The sequence below is a fragment of the Penicillium subrubescens genome (genome assembly GCF_028828155.1).
Source record: "Penicillium subrubescens strain IBT 31985 chromosome Unknown utg000005l_segment0_segment0, whole genome shotgun sequence".
Taxonomy (NCBI): Eukaryota; Fungi; Ascomycota; class Eurotiomycetes; order Eurotiales; family Aspergillaceae; genus Penicillium; species Penicillium subrubescens.
The window spans coordinates 2047761-2064675 of NW_026643155.1; the positions used below are offsets into that span (position 1 = coordinate 2047761).

The following is a 16915-nucleotide window of genomic DNA, read 5'->3' on the forward strand; positions in this document are numbered from 1 at the left end:
TTATATACACTCATTAAAAGACGAACTGTCCGAAAGAAAGCAAGCACAGAGGTGGCATCCCATCCATCCCATTTTATACACAAGGACTGTCAAAAGTGCCAAGAATCAAATGAACAACCAATCCAGGCGCGACTCATCCAGCTCATCGACCCAGTCAAACGTATTATCATAATCTTCGTCATCGTCATCATTGATATCGACATTACCCGCACCACCAACACCATCCACATTTTCAAGCGTGAGTCCAGAAAGCGTACTCACACAATTCTCGCGCCGTTTCTGATCATGCTTCTGCCACATCAATCGCAGAACCCACGCAGCATTCTGTACGTTGACGCTCGTCACGGCCTGGTAAAGCGCACCGAGTTTTTCAAGAACGAGGGGCCGCTGCGATGTACGGCGACATTCTGCGCCGGCGATGAAAGTAGGCCATATTAGGCATTTAAAGTGTGGATCGGAGTATGGCACGGAACATATTTGATTGAGGAGGTCGCTCGCCACGGCGGAGTGGTCTGCTGGTAGACCGACGTCTGCCCAGGGAGGGGTGTAGCCTTCGCGGGTGCGGGATAGCACACGGCTTGTATAGAGGTAGACGGCTGTTTGGTAGGATCTTGCGAGGGCGATGCGGGTAGAGAGGTCGGAGAGGAAATGGGAGGCTTGCATGTGGTGGGCCCAGGCTACAGGGTCGAAGTCGCGGATTCCTTGGAGGAGAGCGAGGTATGATTCCAGGGAGAGCGGTTGGCCTTGTTGCATTGAGGCGGGGAGGGCGGATGGTTGGGGAGTTGCGGTGGTGATTTCGGAGTCTGGGTACCAGAGGGTGTGGATGAAAAAGATTACTTCTAGGAGGTAGGCGGGACAGCCGACCCAAGAGGTTTCTTCAAGGCGTTTGAGCATGGCTGGGCCCATGGCGGCGGAGTAGAACGGTTTGGAGAGGGCGCCTGGGCGAGCGAGGGTTGAGCCCATGATTTCCATGCTGGAAAAATGTTAGTTGAGTGATGTGTGGAGGGGAATTGAGAATGCTTACATTAGGCATCCGTCGATGGCAAAGGTTTCGAGTCCATCAAGGATACCTCGGCCGAGGTTATTTTCTGGTCTGTCTCTCAAGAGTTTCTTGGCGCCTTCAATGTGATAACTCCATGCTCCACTTCCCGATTCGAATATATCCACAAGAGCAAGCACAACGATAGCTGCCAAGGTTCTGTCGTCTTTTTGCATCACGGGATTTGAAAGGTCCTTGGAGAGTTGATGGAGTGTACGTTGCTTGAATTCGAGAAAATGCTGGAATGCCCTTGAAGATGGCCGCCGATTACCAGCCGGGGAGACGATAGTTTCAATGTCTTCGGGTGACAGAGGTGAGCTGCTGGTCAAGAGGCTGTTTGAAGACCAAGGCATCTGGGTCGAGTCTGATTCCGACATCAACGAGTAGTGTAGAGCGCCCATGGCACATAGACCATGTGCGAGAAGCGGCGAGTCACCGACTAGAGAAATAATATCCCGCCAAGGGTTCTTGGACTGGGAATATACAACAAAGTCATTGGCCATATGTTGATTGTCTAGGTTCGATATAGTCAGTAAGCAATCTCGGATTTAGCATTATAAAAAAAAAAGAACAACATACAGTGGAAGAGGTAGAACCGTGAGATTTGACTCATGTCTTTGAACAGCGGATCTACCAGACCCCAGGGGGCTGAAATGAAGTCCATAGAGGCGCCCCTAGGGACATGTACCATCCTGCTGTCCGCTTCTTCCGTTGCATTCAAACCAAGTGATATATGCCCATCAGCATGTCCAGATGTTACAGTTTCCACAGTCTCGTGTACATAGGTATCGGATTCTGGACTCGTATGTGCTCCCGAGCTCGGCGAGCTGGTAGGAGAGGAGGATTCGGTGATCGAAAAGAAGCCAAAGCCAGCAGTATTCGCCACCGCTGAGACTTGAGATTGCGTAGAACTCTGGGCCTTTGTATCTCCGTCGGGTTTCTTGACATCGTCGAAGCTGCGACCCATCATCTTGCCTCGACTAGCCACACCACCTTTCACCCACACCAACGGCTTCTGATAGCCCAGGCATTCTTTCCCTGCATCGCGACACTTTCTGCAAGTCGGCAGGCCATTGTCGCAGATAATGCGACGGCGTCGACAGGTATAGCAACCCTTGGTCATGATCAAAGTCGCACTAGTTGGAGATGTGAATTCCTAGAATCGTAGTTGTTGAAAGAGCCTGGCCATTTGGAGAGTGCTTCCACTCCCCATTGCGGTCAGGAATCGGTAGATCGTTGGCAAGGCCAGTCTGTCATTGCTGGACAGGGATCGTCGGAGAGTTGTATTGGGTGAGCCAGTGACAGGGCATTTCTCCAGCTTTCAAAAAGTTGAATGATGGGAACTTGGAAGAGTCAGCGGGCCCAGTCCGAGTCCCGCTCTGCCCGCCGGGAAATTCGGTGCGGGGCTTACCTAAGGACCGACTTCTCCATGTTCTCTCTTCCTCCGCGAATGCCATCTTGAATCAATCACTTCCATCGAGTCAAATAGCTCGCCACCTGTCGATATGGTATTCCATCTTTTCGGGCTACGAGCCCTGGAGGTAAGTGGATTCCGATGTTGTCGCGATAGTATCTTCCTTGCTGACGATCTCAGGTCTGGCTATACGGTCGAGTTCGTTTGAAATCCATCGATGTCATCACATATCCCCGTTGCTGACCCCCCATCCAGCTCATCCGAAGTCCCCTCTTCCATCAAATGGTCGGTCGCGTTCATCAACGCGTGGAGCAGATTCGTCATGGTATCCCTCCAGAGCCGCCACGGACGACACTCGAGGACGGCAGTAGCGGTAAGAGCCCGGTCGCGCATGGCGTTGGCGTCGTTGAACAGTGCAGCTGATTGATTATTATCTCACAGGCTCCGTCAATAAGTTCGTTCGATATTTCAAGGAGGAAATTCAGGATCAGATGAAAGGAAAGCCGCCCAACAAACTTTGAGGACTCGTCGATTTTCTTGCTTCTGCTGGCGTTTGGGGACAAAAAACTGCATGATACCCATCAATTTGAATCTTTGCTTTGCTTCATTTTCATCTCGTTTTCATCGCATATCGAGTGCTTCCCCTCGACAAGTGATGGGGGTTGCATTTCCTGGCCATGAGATGCACCTCTGCAACTTTGAAAAGTATCGGGCCTTCCATTTTGCTAGATGTTTCTCTGTACAGCATAACTGCGAGTGGGAAGAATAATATACAAGAAGATACGACTTTTCCCATCTATTATCTCTATCTATTGATTACTACTGTATGGGCACAGAGCTCCTTGAAAACTGGGGTATGTTGTAGATAGGCGTCGGGACGATTGGCTCCAGATAAGAACGCAGGGCCTGCGCGAATCAAATAAAAGCCGCGCGTCTCTGCCCAACGACGGTTAAAGTGTCAACTCAATAGTCGCCGAGAAATCTCTCACATGTGGCTTTTGACTTGACAGGCAGAAATGAAATTATGTCAGGGACAGGTTTTTGCTAAGCCCAGGGACTGGTCCGGGATGATGATGGTTGGCATTAGGGCCAGGGGCAGGACTGCAGGGTCAATACTGCCTGGACCAACTTACCACCCCTATCAAGGTTGGTAGGGTTTGCCAGTCAAGCATTGGAATGACTGTCAAGGGAGTTTACTTCTAAAGACCTTGTGAATGTGCAGGATGGTTAGCAGTCACCGTCCGCCACAGAATTATGGATTCTTTTGACTCCTCTCTAGAACCATCCCCGAGGATCCATAAGGCGAGAGACCAGAGTCGAGGCTCAGCCGAAAGGATCCGTTGTATGCAGGGAATTCGTCAAAAATCGGACTGGCATGACAGATCCATCAAGAGATTTTCGAAGCCTTAGTTAAGAGTTGTGATTTGCGCGGGCTGGTGGGTGCAGAATTGGCCCCCCTCGAGTCTAGAACTTGACCTGGCTAGGGACGACGAGTCGCTTCCTCCGGGCAACTCTGCACCGAGGAGAATTCAGACCGACGCTAGTTTGACACTGACACTGGCAGTTGTGCCCCTCGAAGTGACAGCGCGCTGTCGCCAACATGCTAACCCCACGGAGGCCAACTAAGGGCTAGTCGCCGGGTACGTCGGCTTCATTTCGCCTAGCGGAGGCCATCGGGTATGAATGGTGGAAATAATCTGTACATAATGGGTTAGAACTCAGGAACCGACCGGCTGTAAAGAACACGTCAATGTTGAACTGAGAAGGGTCTCTGTGACGTCTGTTATTCGGAGCGCACAGCCATGATTGACAGAGGCCAAGAGTCGCAATTAATATCTGCAGATGTCCAAGTGTCAATAATCAGCCGGGGGATGTGGTGAGGATGCACCAGTTGCTAAATATGGCAGGATTAAATGCGAGAGCCAGGTGGGGCCGTTGACTGGGAGGGCATTATTGGTTGGCCGATGGGATTCTTGGGCTTGATTGGATGGGGGAGTTGCGACGCGAAGCCTCTGGGTACACACAGTACGGAGTATGGAGCACACGAAGGTGAGAGAGTTTTGGGTGTAGGTTTTCAAGGGCATGACTGATCGATCGGTGTGGGTTTTCGAGATACATGGAACTCATGAGAGAAGAAATCACCAGATGCAATGTACTTTCCTCCTGCGAACGGGGTACAGTGTAACCCTTTGAGCATAGCCCCATATTTAGGCAGCCCATTCGAGGGAGGATTAGGGGAAGTTGAGTGGACGGAACTAACAGAACAGTAACAGGACTAACCGGGCCAAGTGGGCTAAACAGCAGAGGCCTGAGACTAGGGCCGGGCTAGCGTGCCTAATTAGGTTTAGCTTCAACTGCCTGTTGTTTCCACCCAGCTGACTTGCCTGACTCTCACTCACTCCTCCCTTTTTCCCCATCCCTCCTTCGCTTTTTCGCCTGACACTCTCTTTACTCATCTACGATCGTTCCTGTCTTTCTCCCCTCGTTCAGAGAAAGACCTCTTCATCAACTCCCATCGCCCATCATCCGACCGACCATCGCATATAGCCCGCCATGCGTCTCTCAAAACTCTCGTTCCTCGTCCAGGCTCTGCTCTTGACCGCGGTTGCGGCTCAAAGTGCAGATGCTACCAACCTCCTCAGCGATATCACCAGCGGTGCTTCATCAACCTCGAGCAGCTCTTCTTCGGAGCCTACCACAACCAGCAGTACTAGCTCGTCCACTTCATCAACTACCTCTTCCACGGCTCCCAGCACCACCAGCACGCATACCACATCCACCACTTCCTCGTCTTCCGAGCCCCCATCCACCACCTCGACGTCCACTACCTCATCTAAGACTTCTACCACCTCCAGTGTTGCCGAGCAGACTACCGCGGCGGATACCACGGATACTCCTTCAACTACTCAATCTGCCGTGGTCAAGACCATCACTGCCGAAGTGACCATCAGCGGCACCCCCCAAGCGACTGTTATGCTTTCCACCTCCACTCCGGCTTCTGCGACATCCACCTCTCCGTCGCTCAATGCAAACAACAGCTCTTCTAGCAGCGGTGTCTCCGCCTCGGACAAGAAGATCATTATCGGTGTTGTGGTCGGCGTCGGTGGTGCCATCCTCATTGGTGTTCTGGGTGTGGTCTTCTGGCGCATCCAGAAGAAGCGCAACGAGGGTTACAACGATGAGGATGATGATCTGATGGGCGGTACTGCCGTCGGCAGTGGCCCTCGTGAGAAGGCCCCTAGCCCGTCTCAGGGTGGTACCCCCTTCAAGAACACCCTAGACCAGTACCACAACCCGGGTCCTGTTAACGCTGCATCCAACTTCTAAGGAGTTGATGTCCAAGCTTCTCATTCTGGACTGTATGACAGTTAGATTGAATCAGTGCTTTGGCGCGACGTCTTTAGTCGCAGTGTAAAAAGTTCCCATTTCTTGTGTACGATCATTATGCAATTCTTCTCCGGCGCAATGGGCTGGTCAGGCGAAGGTCACGACTGCGTTTTTATTTTCTTCTTCTGGTTGCGGATACTTTTCTTGTTGCATTTGGGCGTCTTATTCGGACGGCCCGTCCATTCCTTTGTGGCACACCATCATAGAATCAATGTGCTTGTACACTCCCTTGAGCGAATTTCTGTCTTCTCAGCAACCTTCCACAATCCCTTGACGTGGTCGCCTCTGTCAATACCTACGCTACCTTTTACTAATACTCGGGTACTCTCTCCCTTTCCGTCTCACGGCTTTTCGGGCCTCTTTCGTCGCTATCTTGTCTCGTTTTGATTCCCCATATCGGAGCGTTGGGCTCCCTGTTCCTTTTCAAATGAATATTATCTTGGAATAAATACATTAGAAAATATTCGGTTTTTTCATGGCTTCCATTTCCACCGTAGTGCCCATAGGATTAGATAAAATCGAGCAGAACTCGGTCCCATTGTGATCAGATCGCAAAAATCTAGACTCCTCCGTGGCCAACCTTGGGACTTGGTCAAGAACTCAGTAAGGCCTCGATAAAGGACCCCGGCTTCAAAGTGGTCATCGATCCCAGAAATTTTGGCTCTGTCAGATACCAATCGCAGTACTGGGCCATTCCAAGTCACCGATCGATTTTATTTCGGGCGAGGTGCTCACAGTATTGTTTTTGTTTTACTATTTCCTTGATAGGCATGCAGTTTGTTGGTTGGGTCAGGTGAACACCTTGTTAGTCAGACAACGTTAGGAGTTTCCATCCAACCGGAAACGTCAACGGGTATTGCCGGTGGGATGCGGGCTGGGGATTCCAATGGCATCCTCGCGAGATCAGCAACTTATTCGCCTAATAATTGATCCTCCATCTTATACTTCTGGCCAGCTAATACCATGTCTTCGTTGAGGGCTTCCCAGAAACCATTTTCATGTCAATTCCCTGGCTGTACGTCGAGTTATCAGCGGAAAGAACATCTGAACCGACATGAGGCACAGCATACCGGTGGTCTCGCCTGTGCTTGTTCGCTCTGCAATCGCACGTTCTCTCGAAAGTAAAGCCCCACCCCCGACAAGTCTTATCAGAGAGCTTGGGGAAAATCGCTCACATTCAATAATAGTGACTCCCTAAGACGCCATATCCGTCAAGACCATAGTATCTCCCAATTACACTTAACACGCTCAACCATCGCCTGTCGTGCTTGTCGTCACGCCAAGATTCGATGTCGTGGCGGGAATCCCTGTCTACGTTGTCGTGACAAAGGACGCGAATGTACCTTCGATAAGCCGACATCTACCGTGTCCCCGTCGTCGGTGGAGGGGCAGAGACTTGAGTCTAGTGCCGATGGCTCGGTTCCTTTGGAAGACGAGGACCGCGCGGCTCAAACAAAGCACTATGTTAATCTTTATTTTACCCATTTTCATTCCCATTGGCCTATTTTACATCGCGCGACCTTCAGTATTCCCGATGAGCCGCCGTTGCTCCTTCAGGCGGTGTTGATGATTGGGCTTTGGGTTAGTGATAAGCCGTCGGCGCGACAGGCTGCGGTTGATTTACATCAGAAGTTGGGGTTATGGATTCGGGAACAGAGGGTATGTATGTTGATCACTAATTCTGTATGAAGTTTAATGACGAACTAGGTTCAATGGGAGAATCTTCCTCCTCGAAATGAACCCGCAGAGGACGGTCCTACCTCTATATGCCCTATCGCCACCTACCAGGGTATCCTCCTATACATAATCTTCTCCTTGATTCAGGACAGCAACACCCGCTCTCTCAGCCTGAACCTATCTCTCTCACCATCCGATTACGAAATTCTCTCCGTTCTAGTCCAAGTCTGTACCCAGAACCAGGTATTCTACTACCCCAGTATGTTGGAACGATACCAGGACGTTGATTCTATGGCTTGTATCTGGATTGGAGTAGAGGAGATGGGTCGACTGGGGCTGGCAATGTATAAGGTCTCGTCTTTATGCAGAGCAGGTAGGGACTCGGATGATACACAGGGTCGGCTACTTGAGTTGTCGGATCTGCAGTTCCCTGTGCCGGATAGTCGGCAGTTATGGGATGCCAAGTCTACTCTGGAGTTGGGGCGATTGCTGCATGTGGATGCTGGGCGGGAGAGGCTTGATGCGAGGGATATGGGAAATTGGATCTCGGTGTGTGGGAAGGTGTTGGAAGTTGGGAGTGAGAGGTGGTGGCTTTGAAGGGAGAAGATTTGTTTCTTGAAAGAGTGTAATTCCCATGTTTACCCATTATTCTGTTCTCTATTATAGTCATAGGTATAGAACCTCGTCATTCCTAAACACTTATTCAGTAATATCGGCAGCGCGAATCACAGTGCCAAACCCATCTTCCAATTCAGAGAGCACAACAGACACCAACGTCTCAGCTTGAACACCAGGAATATGGCGATCACCAATAGCATCCGACACAACCAAGACATCATACCCCAGCTCATCTCCAGCCCGTGCAGTAGTAGAAACACAAACATGAGCCATATATCCCACAAGAACAATCCGCTTTCCCACACTACCCAAACCCTGAAGATACTCATGCAAATCGGTCTGAGCAAACGAACTCGGGAAGTTCTTAGCAATAACCTTCTCGCCAGATTGAGGCTTCAGCTCATCGAATTCAGCTGCCAACGGTGTGCCAGGTGTGAAGACCGGTGCACCCTCGGGTACTTCGTGGACAACGTGAACGATGTTACTGCCATTACCGCCACGGCGGTATCGAGAGAGCAGATCGGCGATGACTTTGCGGCTCTGGTCGACATTTTCGACCTTTAGTTTGCCTGAGGCGTATTCGTTTTGGGCATCGATGATGATCAAAGTGGAGTCTTTGACTGAAGCAGTGGATGGAGAGGCGCCGAACAATTGGCGGAGGGATTTGGGGTCGGAAGACATGATTGTTTTGGATTTGGGAATGTGGAATGTGAATGTGTTTGGATGGAGTAGGGATTGAATTGATTGTTCAATGAGAGAATAGAAGCCTTATATAGTAAGTACCCAGTGTATGAGAGCTTCGGATGTACTTACTTCATCTGCTCAGGCCTTGTCATTAATCAGGAATGTTTGTGGGATGCCGGTGGGATGAAGACATGTCGCCATGTGGGATGCCGGTGGGGTATTAAATCCGGGGCACGAATGTGATTTGGCATCAGTTTATCGTGGATATGTTCCTGTGAGTCTAGTATTTTTCATGACGGCCCTGAGCTGAAGAAAGAGATCTCTGATTCTTCAGGCTTCCAGAGGTGAAGGCTTGGATACAGCAGCAATCCTACAGTAGGCCGGCCTAGATGAACCTGGACGGTCCCGAATGTTTAGGATCTCGCTCCAAAGAATCGTCTACTCCAATCTTTTTTTCAATCCATAGATACGCCAGTTGTTTTCTTCAGGGCATCTTCGGTCTATCAAATGCCATTTACATTAAACCAGCACAATCTAATCAATCATGACAGTCTCGACCTTGGCAATTTGCCTCTTTTTGCGGGGTAGCCTTGCTACTCTCGGGGCCGCTTGGCCCTCATTCTTCGGCCTCACGATTGGCCTGCGTGAAGTTTAAACTGCGATCCTTGGTAAACTTCGACTCATCCACTCTACTTGAAGTGTCTCCCCCTCGTGCCAACCCCAGCACGAGACTAGGCTGAGGACTTTGGGAAGATGGATTTTACTCTTCCCTCAAGTTTTCACTTCCTTGCTACACCCTCCTAGTGCCAAGTCTCCGTGTCTACACGACACACGCATTGCCATCTGCATGGGATGCATCCGACGGGTACGCCTGCCCGTCGGCCTACCACGACCATCACAGCGCAACATGTCTAGCAGCCTAACATCGCCACACGGAACAGGAAGCAACAAGATCGACGATGCCCTCGATATCAGTATCATCGTATTCATGGCCATAGCCTTATACAATGCCCTCGAACTGGCAATCCTCATCCCGCTCTCCTTCCGCCGCTATCGCAGCCTCTACTTCTGGTCTCTATTGACCTCGACCGTCTTCGGCGTGGCTCCCCTGTCCATCACGGGAGGACTACAATACTTCAATTTACAGCCGTTCATCGCAAGCGTGGTTGTGCAGAATTTTTCATGGATCATGATGGTACCCAATCAGTCCATCGTCCTCTACTCACGACTACACCTCGTATCGCAAAATACGACGATATTGAGAATCGTCCGATGGCTGATCGTGCTCAGTCTAGTAGTAATAGCCGTACCGACGATCGTCTTGAATGTGGGCTGGACCTATAAACCGCAATCCCCGGGTTGGAATCGTGGATACTTTGCTATGGAGCGTGTTCAAGTGACATGGTTCACGGCACAAGAATGCTTCATTTCGGGAGTCTACATCTGGAATACGGCGCGATTGATTATGTTGAATCCAAGCGGCGAAACGAAGCGACATAAGATCCTGTCTGAATTGCTGGCTGTCAATATCGTCGTTATTATCATGGATCTGGCGCTGGTGGTTCTTCAGTATTTGAATTACTATTTTACACAGGTGATTTTCAAGGCGACGGTCTATAGTGTCAAGTTGAAGCTTGAGTTTGCTGTCTTGGGTATGCTGGTGTCGATTGTGCATAGGCGAGATTCGGGCGGGGAGTTTTGGCATGAAGATCCAATGCGGTTGGATTCTTCTTGACACGGGATTCTTCGTATTATCTGTATTCTATTGATGAATCATCTTCAAAAGAAAATCTTGAAAAAGAAGCGGATTAGGAGTGATAAATGCTGGCTTAAGATGGATACTGACACACTGTCGAGTCATCTATCAAGTCGTCTTTTGAATGGTCCCCTAGATCTCTTTTGGATCATCTTTCTGGACAGCTAGGTAATATCTCCTTAAGTTATCTTTTAGAGTATGATTTACGAGATGACTTATAAGATGGTTGTGAAGTTTAGGTTTCTAGACTCAGAGACTTCTACTGATCTAGTTTTCACTAAGCAGGTACAGTTTTTGTAATTTAACTACTAACTATAATATAAGCTTAGAGAAAGAGAATTCCAAAGTAAAAGTGAGAGGACTCCGGGGCTGAGGTAAGACGATTTAATATCAAGAGTGAGAGAATTCTGAATCAAAAGAGTGACATCAAGTCCACATGAAGACTGACGGACGCCCCAGTATGCTTCAAACAGCACCAGCACCTAAACCAACAGCCCTGAATCACGCCTGAAGCATCCTGTGCCAGCCTACTTGGCCCCCTTGCTGTGTTTCGTTCTCCTTAGTAGAAGCCTAGAAAACAGGCTCTATATCCACCTCTGTTATGTTGCTACCAAGGATAGCCCTTGGGGTAAGCCCCTGGAGGTAGGTGGACAACACAAAGTGGAAATGAGAGCCGCTGAGAGGAGGCGGCGAAGTGATCCACACGCACTCCACTTAGCAAGTGTTATGCTCGGTGATGTTGAGGAGAGGAAGTAGGCGAATTGAGTGTGAACAAGAGCCAGCAGGACTAGGACCAAAAGGAGGTTTCCTCCGTCTTCATAGTTGAGTTCTTAGGGTGCTGCTTATGGTGCGCGCTGCTCAGCATCTTCCTACTCGACAGCGACGGACGGAGGAGCTATCTCGAGGCCGGAGGTTCGCCGGAAGACTGTTAGCTCCGGTAGCTGAATAAGGCGAGGGTGACAGCAAAGTAGATAAAAAGCTAATCGAGCCAGGTACCTGAGTATAACAGTAGGCAGAACATCAGCAAGAACCTCTGTCTTGACCATGGTGTATAGTCATCAATGAGAGAGGAGAAGGAACAGCGACTGACCAGTTACGGGCTGCTTCTCGAAGAAGTCATGAAAAATTGAACGCATGAATGTTGAAGCCAGAGATTGATGATGATCGTGTGTTTGGTTGGCTGGAGATGGGAGAGAAGGAGACGCCCGTGCAAGTAGAGAAGGCAGGAGACTCTCTACTTAGATCATCTCTAGTTAGATCATCTCTCATTTAGGTTTCGCCTCAAGAAGCTTCCAATCATGATATGACGAAAGGAACCATCCGTATCGAGATAATACATATTGAAATGCGGTCTAACCAGACATGCTATTTTCTCTTCTTTGAAAAGATCTTTTAGAGTGTCTTTTGGATCATCTTCCTTAATAGCCCAGGCTTCTTTCAATTTGTAACCTGCAAGATAGTTCTGGAATTCTGCTAGGGGTTTCAAATGGAATTCCACTGCGCCCTTGACTGCAGTGGTTGCGCCAGACGTCGATGCTGTGATATTCGCAGCAACGTAGAGCATTACTCAAGAAAAATCGACCTTTTTTTAGATACTATGAGATGTCCGTCTAATAGTACCTACTATGGTCGACTAACGACTTCCACGTGTTTACCTATTTAGTACCGATTCTAGCGTTGGCGCTGCCCTACGGTGGACTTGGTAGTATAATTTCAAGTTGCTATAAGAACAATTTCAGCCATATTTGCTTGAGCTTCGTGAATTGCTGTTGCTATCCTCTCTTACTAGCACCCGGTTTGTCCACGTGACCGAGTCATTTGACAGCAGATGCTCAATTCGGAGCCAAAGATCTCCTCACCGCCAGATAGAGATAACTTTTTCTGCCACAAAATTATTTCTCGGAAACAAAGACAATGGCGCAAGCAACAATGGCGCCCTCAAAAGATGATACCAAGCCGGAAGACTCGTATGTCTCCGATGATTCCGATATGAACCAACCCGACACCAACGATCGCGCGACTAAGCGCCGCCGCCTCTCCGAGTCCGCCGAAGAAGACGACGAGTATGTTGCGCCAGCACCACTCCCCACCGTCTCCCGAATTAAAAAGAAAGACGAGACGAAAAAGCCCGAGCCAACCGACGAAGAGGACCCTGTTACAATTCGTGATGCTCTTGAAATTGGACTTCGGGCAGAGGAATCTACATTCGGCGCTCTGAACGTGTCGCCTTGGCTTGTGGGTTCCTTGACGACGATGGCTATTCGACGACCCACCGCTATTCAGAAGGCTTGTATTCCTGAGATTTTGAAGGGGCGAGACTGTATTGGTGGAAGTCGAACTGGTTCAGGAAAGACCATGGCGTTTGCCGTTCCTATCATTCAGAAGTGGGCCCAGGATCCATTTGGTATCTTTGCTCTGGTTTTGACGCCGACGAGGTATGTTCGATTTGCTAGATGTGTTTCACAGTAATAAGCTAGCATATACTAACTCATTTCTTTGAAAACTACAGAGAGTTAGCTCTTCAGATCTTCGAGCAATTCAAGGCCATCTCCGCCCCACAGAGCATGAAGCCAATCCTCATCACCGGAGGCACAGATATGCGCCAGCAGGCAATCGAGCTCGCTACACGGCCACACGTTGTCATTGCGACCCCGGGTCGTTTGGCGGATCACATCAAAACGTCCGGTCAAGACACGATTGCTGGTCTTGGTCGAGTGAAAATGGTCGTACTCGATGAAGCCGACCGCCTTCTCGCCAGCGGTCACGGCAGTATGCTGCCAGACGTCGAAACCTGCCTATCGGCAGTCCCTCCCTCCTCAGAACGGCAAACCCTTCTATTTACTGCGACATTGACGGCCGAGGTGCGGGCCTTGAAATCGTTACCACGCACCGAGAACAAGCCGCCAATCTTCGTGACCGAGATCTCGACCGAAAATCAAGGTAGCATCCCGCCAACTCTTAAACAGACATATCTCAAGGTGCCCATGACGCATCGCGAAGCGTTCTTGCACGCTTTGATCTCAACCGAAGAAAACATTTCCAAGCCCGTCATTATCTTCTGCAATCACACTAAGACCGCCGATCTGCTTGAGCGCACTTTGCGTCGCCTCGGCCACCGCGCTACATCCCTACACAGTCTCCTCCCACAATCCGAGCGAACATCGAACCTTGCCCGATTCCGAGCCGCAGCTGCCCGGGTTCTAGTTGCCACAGATGTTGCATCCCGTGGTCTCGATATTCCCATTGTCAGCCTTGTCGTCAATTTCGACGTGCCGCGGAACCCAGACGATTACGTCCACCGTGTTGGTCGTACTGCCCGTGCTGGACGGACTGGTGAGGCTGTCACTTTGGTTGGACAGCGAGATGTCGAGCTCATTCTCGCCATTGAGAAGCGGGTTGAGCGGGAGATGGTGGAGTGGGCTGAGGAAGGCGTTAGCATTGAGGGTCGTGTGACGAGAACTACTATCCTTAAGGACGTTGGTGCGGCGAAGCGTGAGGCTGCTGGAGAGATTGAAGAAGGCCGTGATGTGCTGGGTCGCAAGCGGAATAAGTTGAAGAAGGTTCGGTGAATAATGGAGGGCTAGTTTAGTAGTCTGCATATATTGTTCTATCTGTTTGATACCATATTCAAGACCAATGAGATTTTTAGCGAGTCTTTCATCCGTGCAGATAGTCACTCTATCCCGAGTACTCTTACAGCACAACTATCTCTATGTCTTTCTATATTTCTTTTCCCACGTCTTTCTCAATAGACTAATTAATCTTAAGAGAGAGGACTGCGGTTATAGAGTAGGCCGGTTCCAACATGCCTATGATGAAAAAAGTCAAATCCGTTAAGTCCAATACGTTCGGATTGAATAAACCCATTCTTATCGCCCAGCTTTTTTGATAACCTAACCTATCATAAAATTGGAAGTAAATAGAGCTAGAGTACGTTTGCGGGGTAGTTGCTCGGTGAGATCAAAACGGGTATACCAAGTTCAACGACAATACTTGTTTGCAAGATTTCAAGTGAAATGTCAGGAGTATCAAGGTCCAGCACAGCCAGTAGTCCAGAACAAAGGAGATTTACTGTATCTGTGTCATTCTGCATAGCCCTGCCCATCCCTCATGGTGATCGATCACATTCCACAGTGCCCCAATACTATGTCATATGGTCTCATACTTCCGGTTTAGACCTTCACGGGGACTCGAGGCAACAACTCTCGTCAAATATATGCATACTTAGAAGAGTGCGAGAGATAGTCGCCAGAGGACACAAATGGTATCATTGATTGTAAAGGTAACAAAGTAACAAAAGTCTAACCGGACGCCGCATGGTTCCAATATTAAAGTAAAGCGGCTGTCATCCGTACCCACGATCTTTCATCAGTGTAGTAGTCAACAAGTATTCGTCAGGGTGAACTTCATCACATCCCAGTCAACGCTGGGGGTCTAAGTAGCCTCTGAAGAGAGCATCGGCAGCAGGGCAAGGCATATCCTTGATTACTGCGCGTCTGTCATCCTCGCAGCAAACTACCCACTCCATACATCAGGGTTCTCATGCCTATCCGACGTGCTCATGAGCTTGAGTAATCCATCGACCGCGTCACCTCGCTGCGACGGTGAGAGAGCATCGTGCGATGTAGGCGCTTCCTCCGAATCTACCCCCTCGGCAATATCCCGACTCCGACTATACCGGACCACCGTGGCCGGCGGACTGCTTAGTTGCATTGGTGATCCCAAGCCACGGGGTGGCGTACGTTGGCAACGCTTCGCGTAATTCGTGCTCTGAATGATCGAAGATGGCTGTCGGGGTAGATCCGGTGTTTGTTGGGAAGGGGTTGAGCTCATGTTTTCCACCGAGCCAATTTGCGGCGTCTTGAGCTGAGAAGGTGTGAAGATGGTGTGGCGGAAGGACGTGGCGGGAGATGAAGAGGAGAGGGCGGAAAATGAGAGTCGAGGGACTTTGCGACTGTGTGCTTCCAGTTCCGAGACACGTCGGTCGATCTGATGGTCAGCTACATTGCGCATAGCGGTTTGAAGTTTGTTTCGGAGAAGAGCTGCTTTCTGGAGGTTGGAAGATGTATAGTTAGGAATATGCTCGGTAGGAATGGCAGGCTAATGGAGAGTTCGCTTACTTCTTGAATAAACACTTTTCGCGCGTCAGGATCGTCGGGAATTGATCTCGGTTCTGTGTCTGAGGCTTGCGACGCGCTGCGGGATCTGGTGGCGGTATCCATCTCGTGGGGTTGGTCGCGTTCCGGTTGTGATGATAGGGCTGGGATGGCGATTTCCATCGCGTCCGACTCTGGACTCAACTATGGCGCGGCGTTCAGGGTTAGCCAATGGCTTCTGTTTTGATTGTAGATCTCCCACATAGCTTCAGGATCATATCTTACCTGTTGGGTCTCATGTTTCAGGGTGGATGGTGGGCTCTCCACGGGAGCTTCGCGTGGGGCCTGCACCGGTGCGTCGTTTACATCAATGTCGTCCACTTGGTCTCTCGTTCGCTTTTGGCCTGCAAAGATTGGAGACGGGAGAAGTTTCTTAGGCGAGACAGTCGTGAAAAGGGTCCGTTTGACGGGGGTGCTGGTAACCGAGAGGGCCTGTTTGGCGTGGTGGGCGGGGGACAGACACGCGTTGGAGTCCTTTTCACCGAGGATACGGCGGCCATCCTTGACGGGGCTGAATTGGACTGAGACCGACTGCATTTTCTCTGGTTGGGACCAACGAGGGACGGGGAGGCACAGGTGTTGTTGTAACTTGACAACTTGCAGGGTGTCGAGAAAAAAGATACGCCGCGCGGGGAAGAAGCGGGCAGGGAAAGTTGGGGAGGATCCACGCGATTAATAATGCACACCACGTCGACCAAAGGGAATTGAACCAACTTGACAATGGAGACTGGGGGGAAAGAGAATAAAGAATTAGAGGGAGATTGAAGAAAGAGGGAAACTCAACACAAAACGGTCGCGCGTCAATCGCGTATAGTCCGGACCTTACTAGCTCTGTATAGAAGCACGGACACGGCTCCACTGGTCGTGTTGAGCACGCGTCCACGGGTTTGTCTCGGCCTTAGCGCCTCTACCTTCTTAGCACGGATTTGAGGGCAATCGGAAATGCGTATCATGTTTTGACAATTCTCCAGTGGCATTTGGTTGTGTATTTATCCAATATAACTGAGCCGTCTATCAAATTGACTCCAGTACAGGACATAGAACTTAGTCACTATTTTGGTAACACGTCGAGATGTTAGTTGCTTCGGGTTATATGATAGATCCTTATGGATGTTTTTTATTATGATTTGAGCCTTCGTTTAAGAAAATAAGATTCGAAAGGAATTTAACACTCCTATTAAAAT

General features: G+C 49.8%; 8 protein-coding genes across 8 annotated transcripts; 5 read left to right on the forward strand and 3 right to left on the reverse strand.

The window, feature by feature from the left end:
- Positions 1 to 105: 105 nt before the first annotated feature.
- On the reverse strand, positions 106 to 2162 carry N7473_007265 (Zn(II)2Cys6 transcription factor; the record flags this gene model as incomplete). The annotated part of the gene is made up of 3 exons (XM_057153205.1): positions 106 to 973; positions 1025 to 1553; positions 1619 to 2162. 3 exons carry the CDS (start codon positions 2160 to 2162, stop codon positions 106 to 108), a joined length of 1941 nt encoding a protein of 646 aa, XP_057007543.1.
- A 382-nt stretch (positions 2163 to 2544) lies between these two features.
- Positions 2545 to 2974, forward strand: N7473_007266 (uncharacterized protein; the record flags this gene model as incomplete). The annotated part of the gene is made up of 4 exons (XM_057153206.1): positions 2545 to 2580; positions 2634 to 2651; positions 2709 to 2826; positions 2895 to 2974. The coding sequence occupies 4 exons, from the start codon at positions 2545 to 2547 to the stop codon at positions 2972 to 2974; spliced, it is 252 nt and encodes an 83-aa protein (XP_057007544.1).
- Positions 2975 to 5006: 2032 nt separating this feature from the next.
- Positions 5007 to 5780, forward strand: midA (putative cell wall protein; the record flags this gene model as incomplete). The annotated part of the gene is made up of 1 exon (XM_057153207.1): positions 5007 to 5780. One exon carries the CDS (start codon positions 5007 to 5009, stop codon positions 5778 to 5780), a length of 774 nt encoding a protein of 257 aa, XP_057007545.1.
- A 1023-nt stretch (positions 5781 to 6803) lies between these two features.
- N7473_007268 (Zn(II)2Cys6 transcription factor domain-containing protein) lies at positions 6804 to 8114 on the forward strand (the record flags this gene model as incomplete). Its single annotated transcript, XM_057153208.1, has 3 exons — positions 6804 to 6961; positions 7028 to 7499; positions 7548 to 8114. 3 exons carry the CDS (start codon positions 6804 to 6806, stop codon positions 8112 to 8114), a joined length of 1197 nt encoding a protein of 398 aa, XP_057007546.1.
- A 102-nt stretch (positions 8115 to 8216) lies between these two features.
- On the reverse strand, positions 8217 to 8816 carry N7473_007269 (putative isochorismatase family hydrolase; the record flags this gene model as incomplete). The annotated part of the gene is made up of 1 exon (XM_057153209.1): positions 8217 to 8816. The coding sequence occupies one exon, from the start codon at positions 8814 to 8816 to the stop codon at positions 8217 to 8219; it is 600 nt and encodes a 199-aa protein (XP_057007547.1).
- A 910-nt stretch (positions 8817 to 9726) lies between these two features.
- N7473_007270 (uncharacterized protein) lies at positions 9727 to 10554 on the forward strand (the record flags this gene model as incomplete). The annotated part of the gene is made up of 1 exon (XM_057153210.1): positions 9727 to 10554. The coding sequence occupies one exon, from the start codon at positions 9727 to 9729 to the stop codon at positions 10552 to 10554; it is 828 nt and encodes a 275-aa protein (XP_057007548.1).
- A 1928-nt stretch (positions 10555 to 12482) lies between these two features.
- dbp8 (ATP-dependent RNA helicase DBP8) lies at positions 12483 to 14230 on the forward strand. The gene is made up of 2 exons (XM_057153211.1): positions 12483 to 13010; positions 13085 to 14230. Exons 1-2 carry the CDS (start codon positions 12490 to 12492, stop codon positions 14142 to 14144), a joined length of 1581 nt encoding a protein of 526 aa, XP_057007549.1. The 5' UTR covers positions 12483 to 12489; the 3' UTR covers positions 14145 to 14230.
- Positions 14231 to 15090: 860 nt separating this feature from the next.
- N7473_007272 (uncharacterized protein) lies at positions 15091 to 16268 on the reverse strand (the record flags this gene model as incomplete). The annotated part of the gene is made up of 3 exons (XM_057153212.1): positions 15091 to 15624; positions 15696 to 15875; positions 15957 to 16268. The coding sequence occupies 3 exons, from the start codon at positions 16266 to 16268 to the stop codon at positions 15091 to 15093; spliced, it is 1026 nt and encodes a 341-aa protein (XP_057007550.1).
- Between the last annotated feature and the right edge of the window lie 647 nt (positions 16269 to 16915).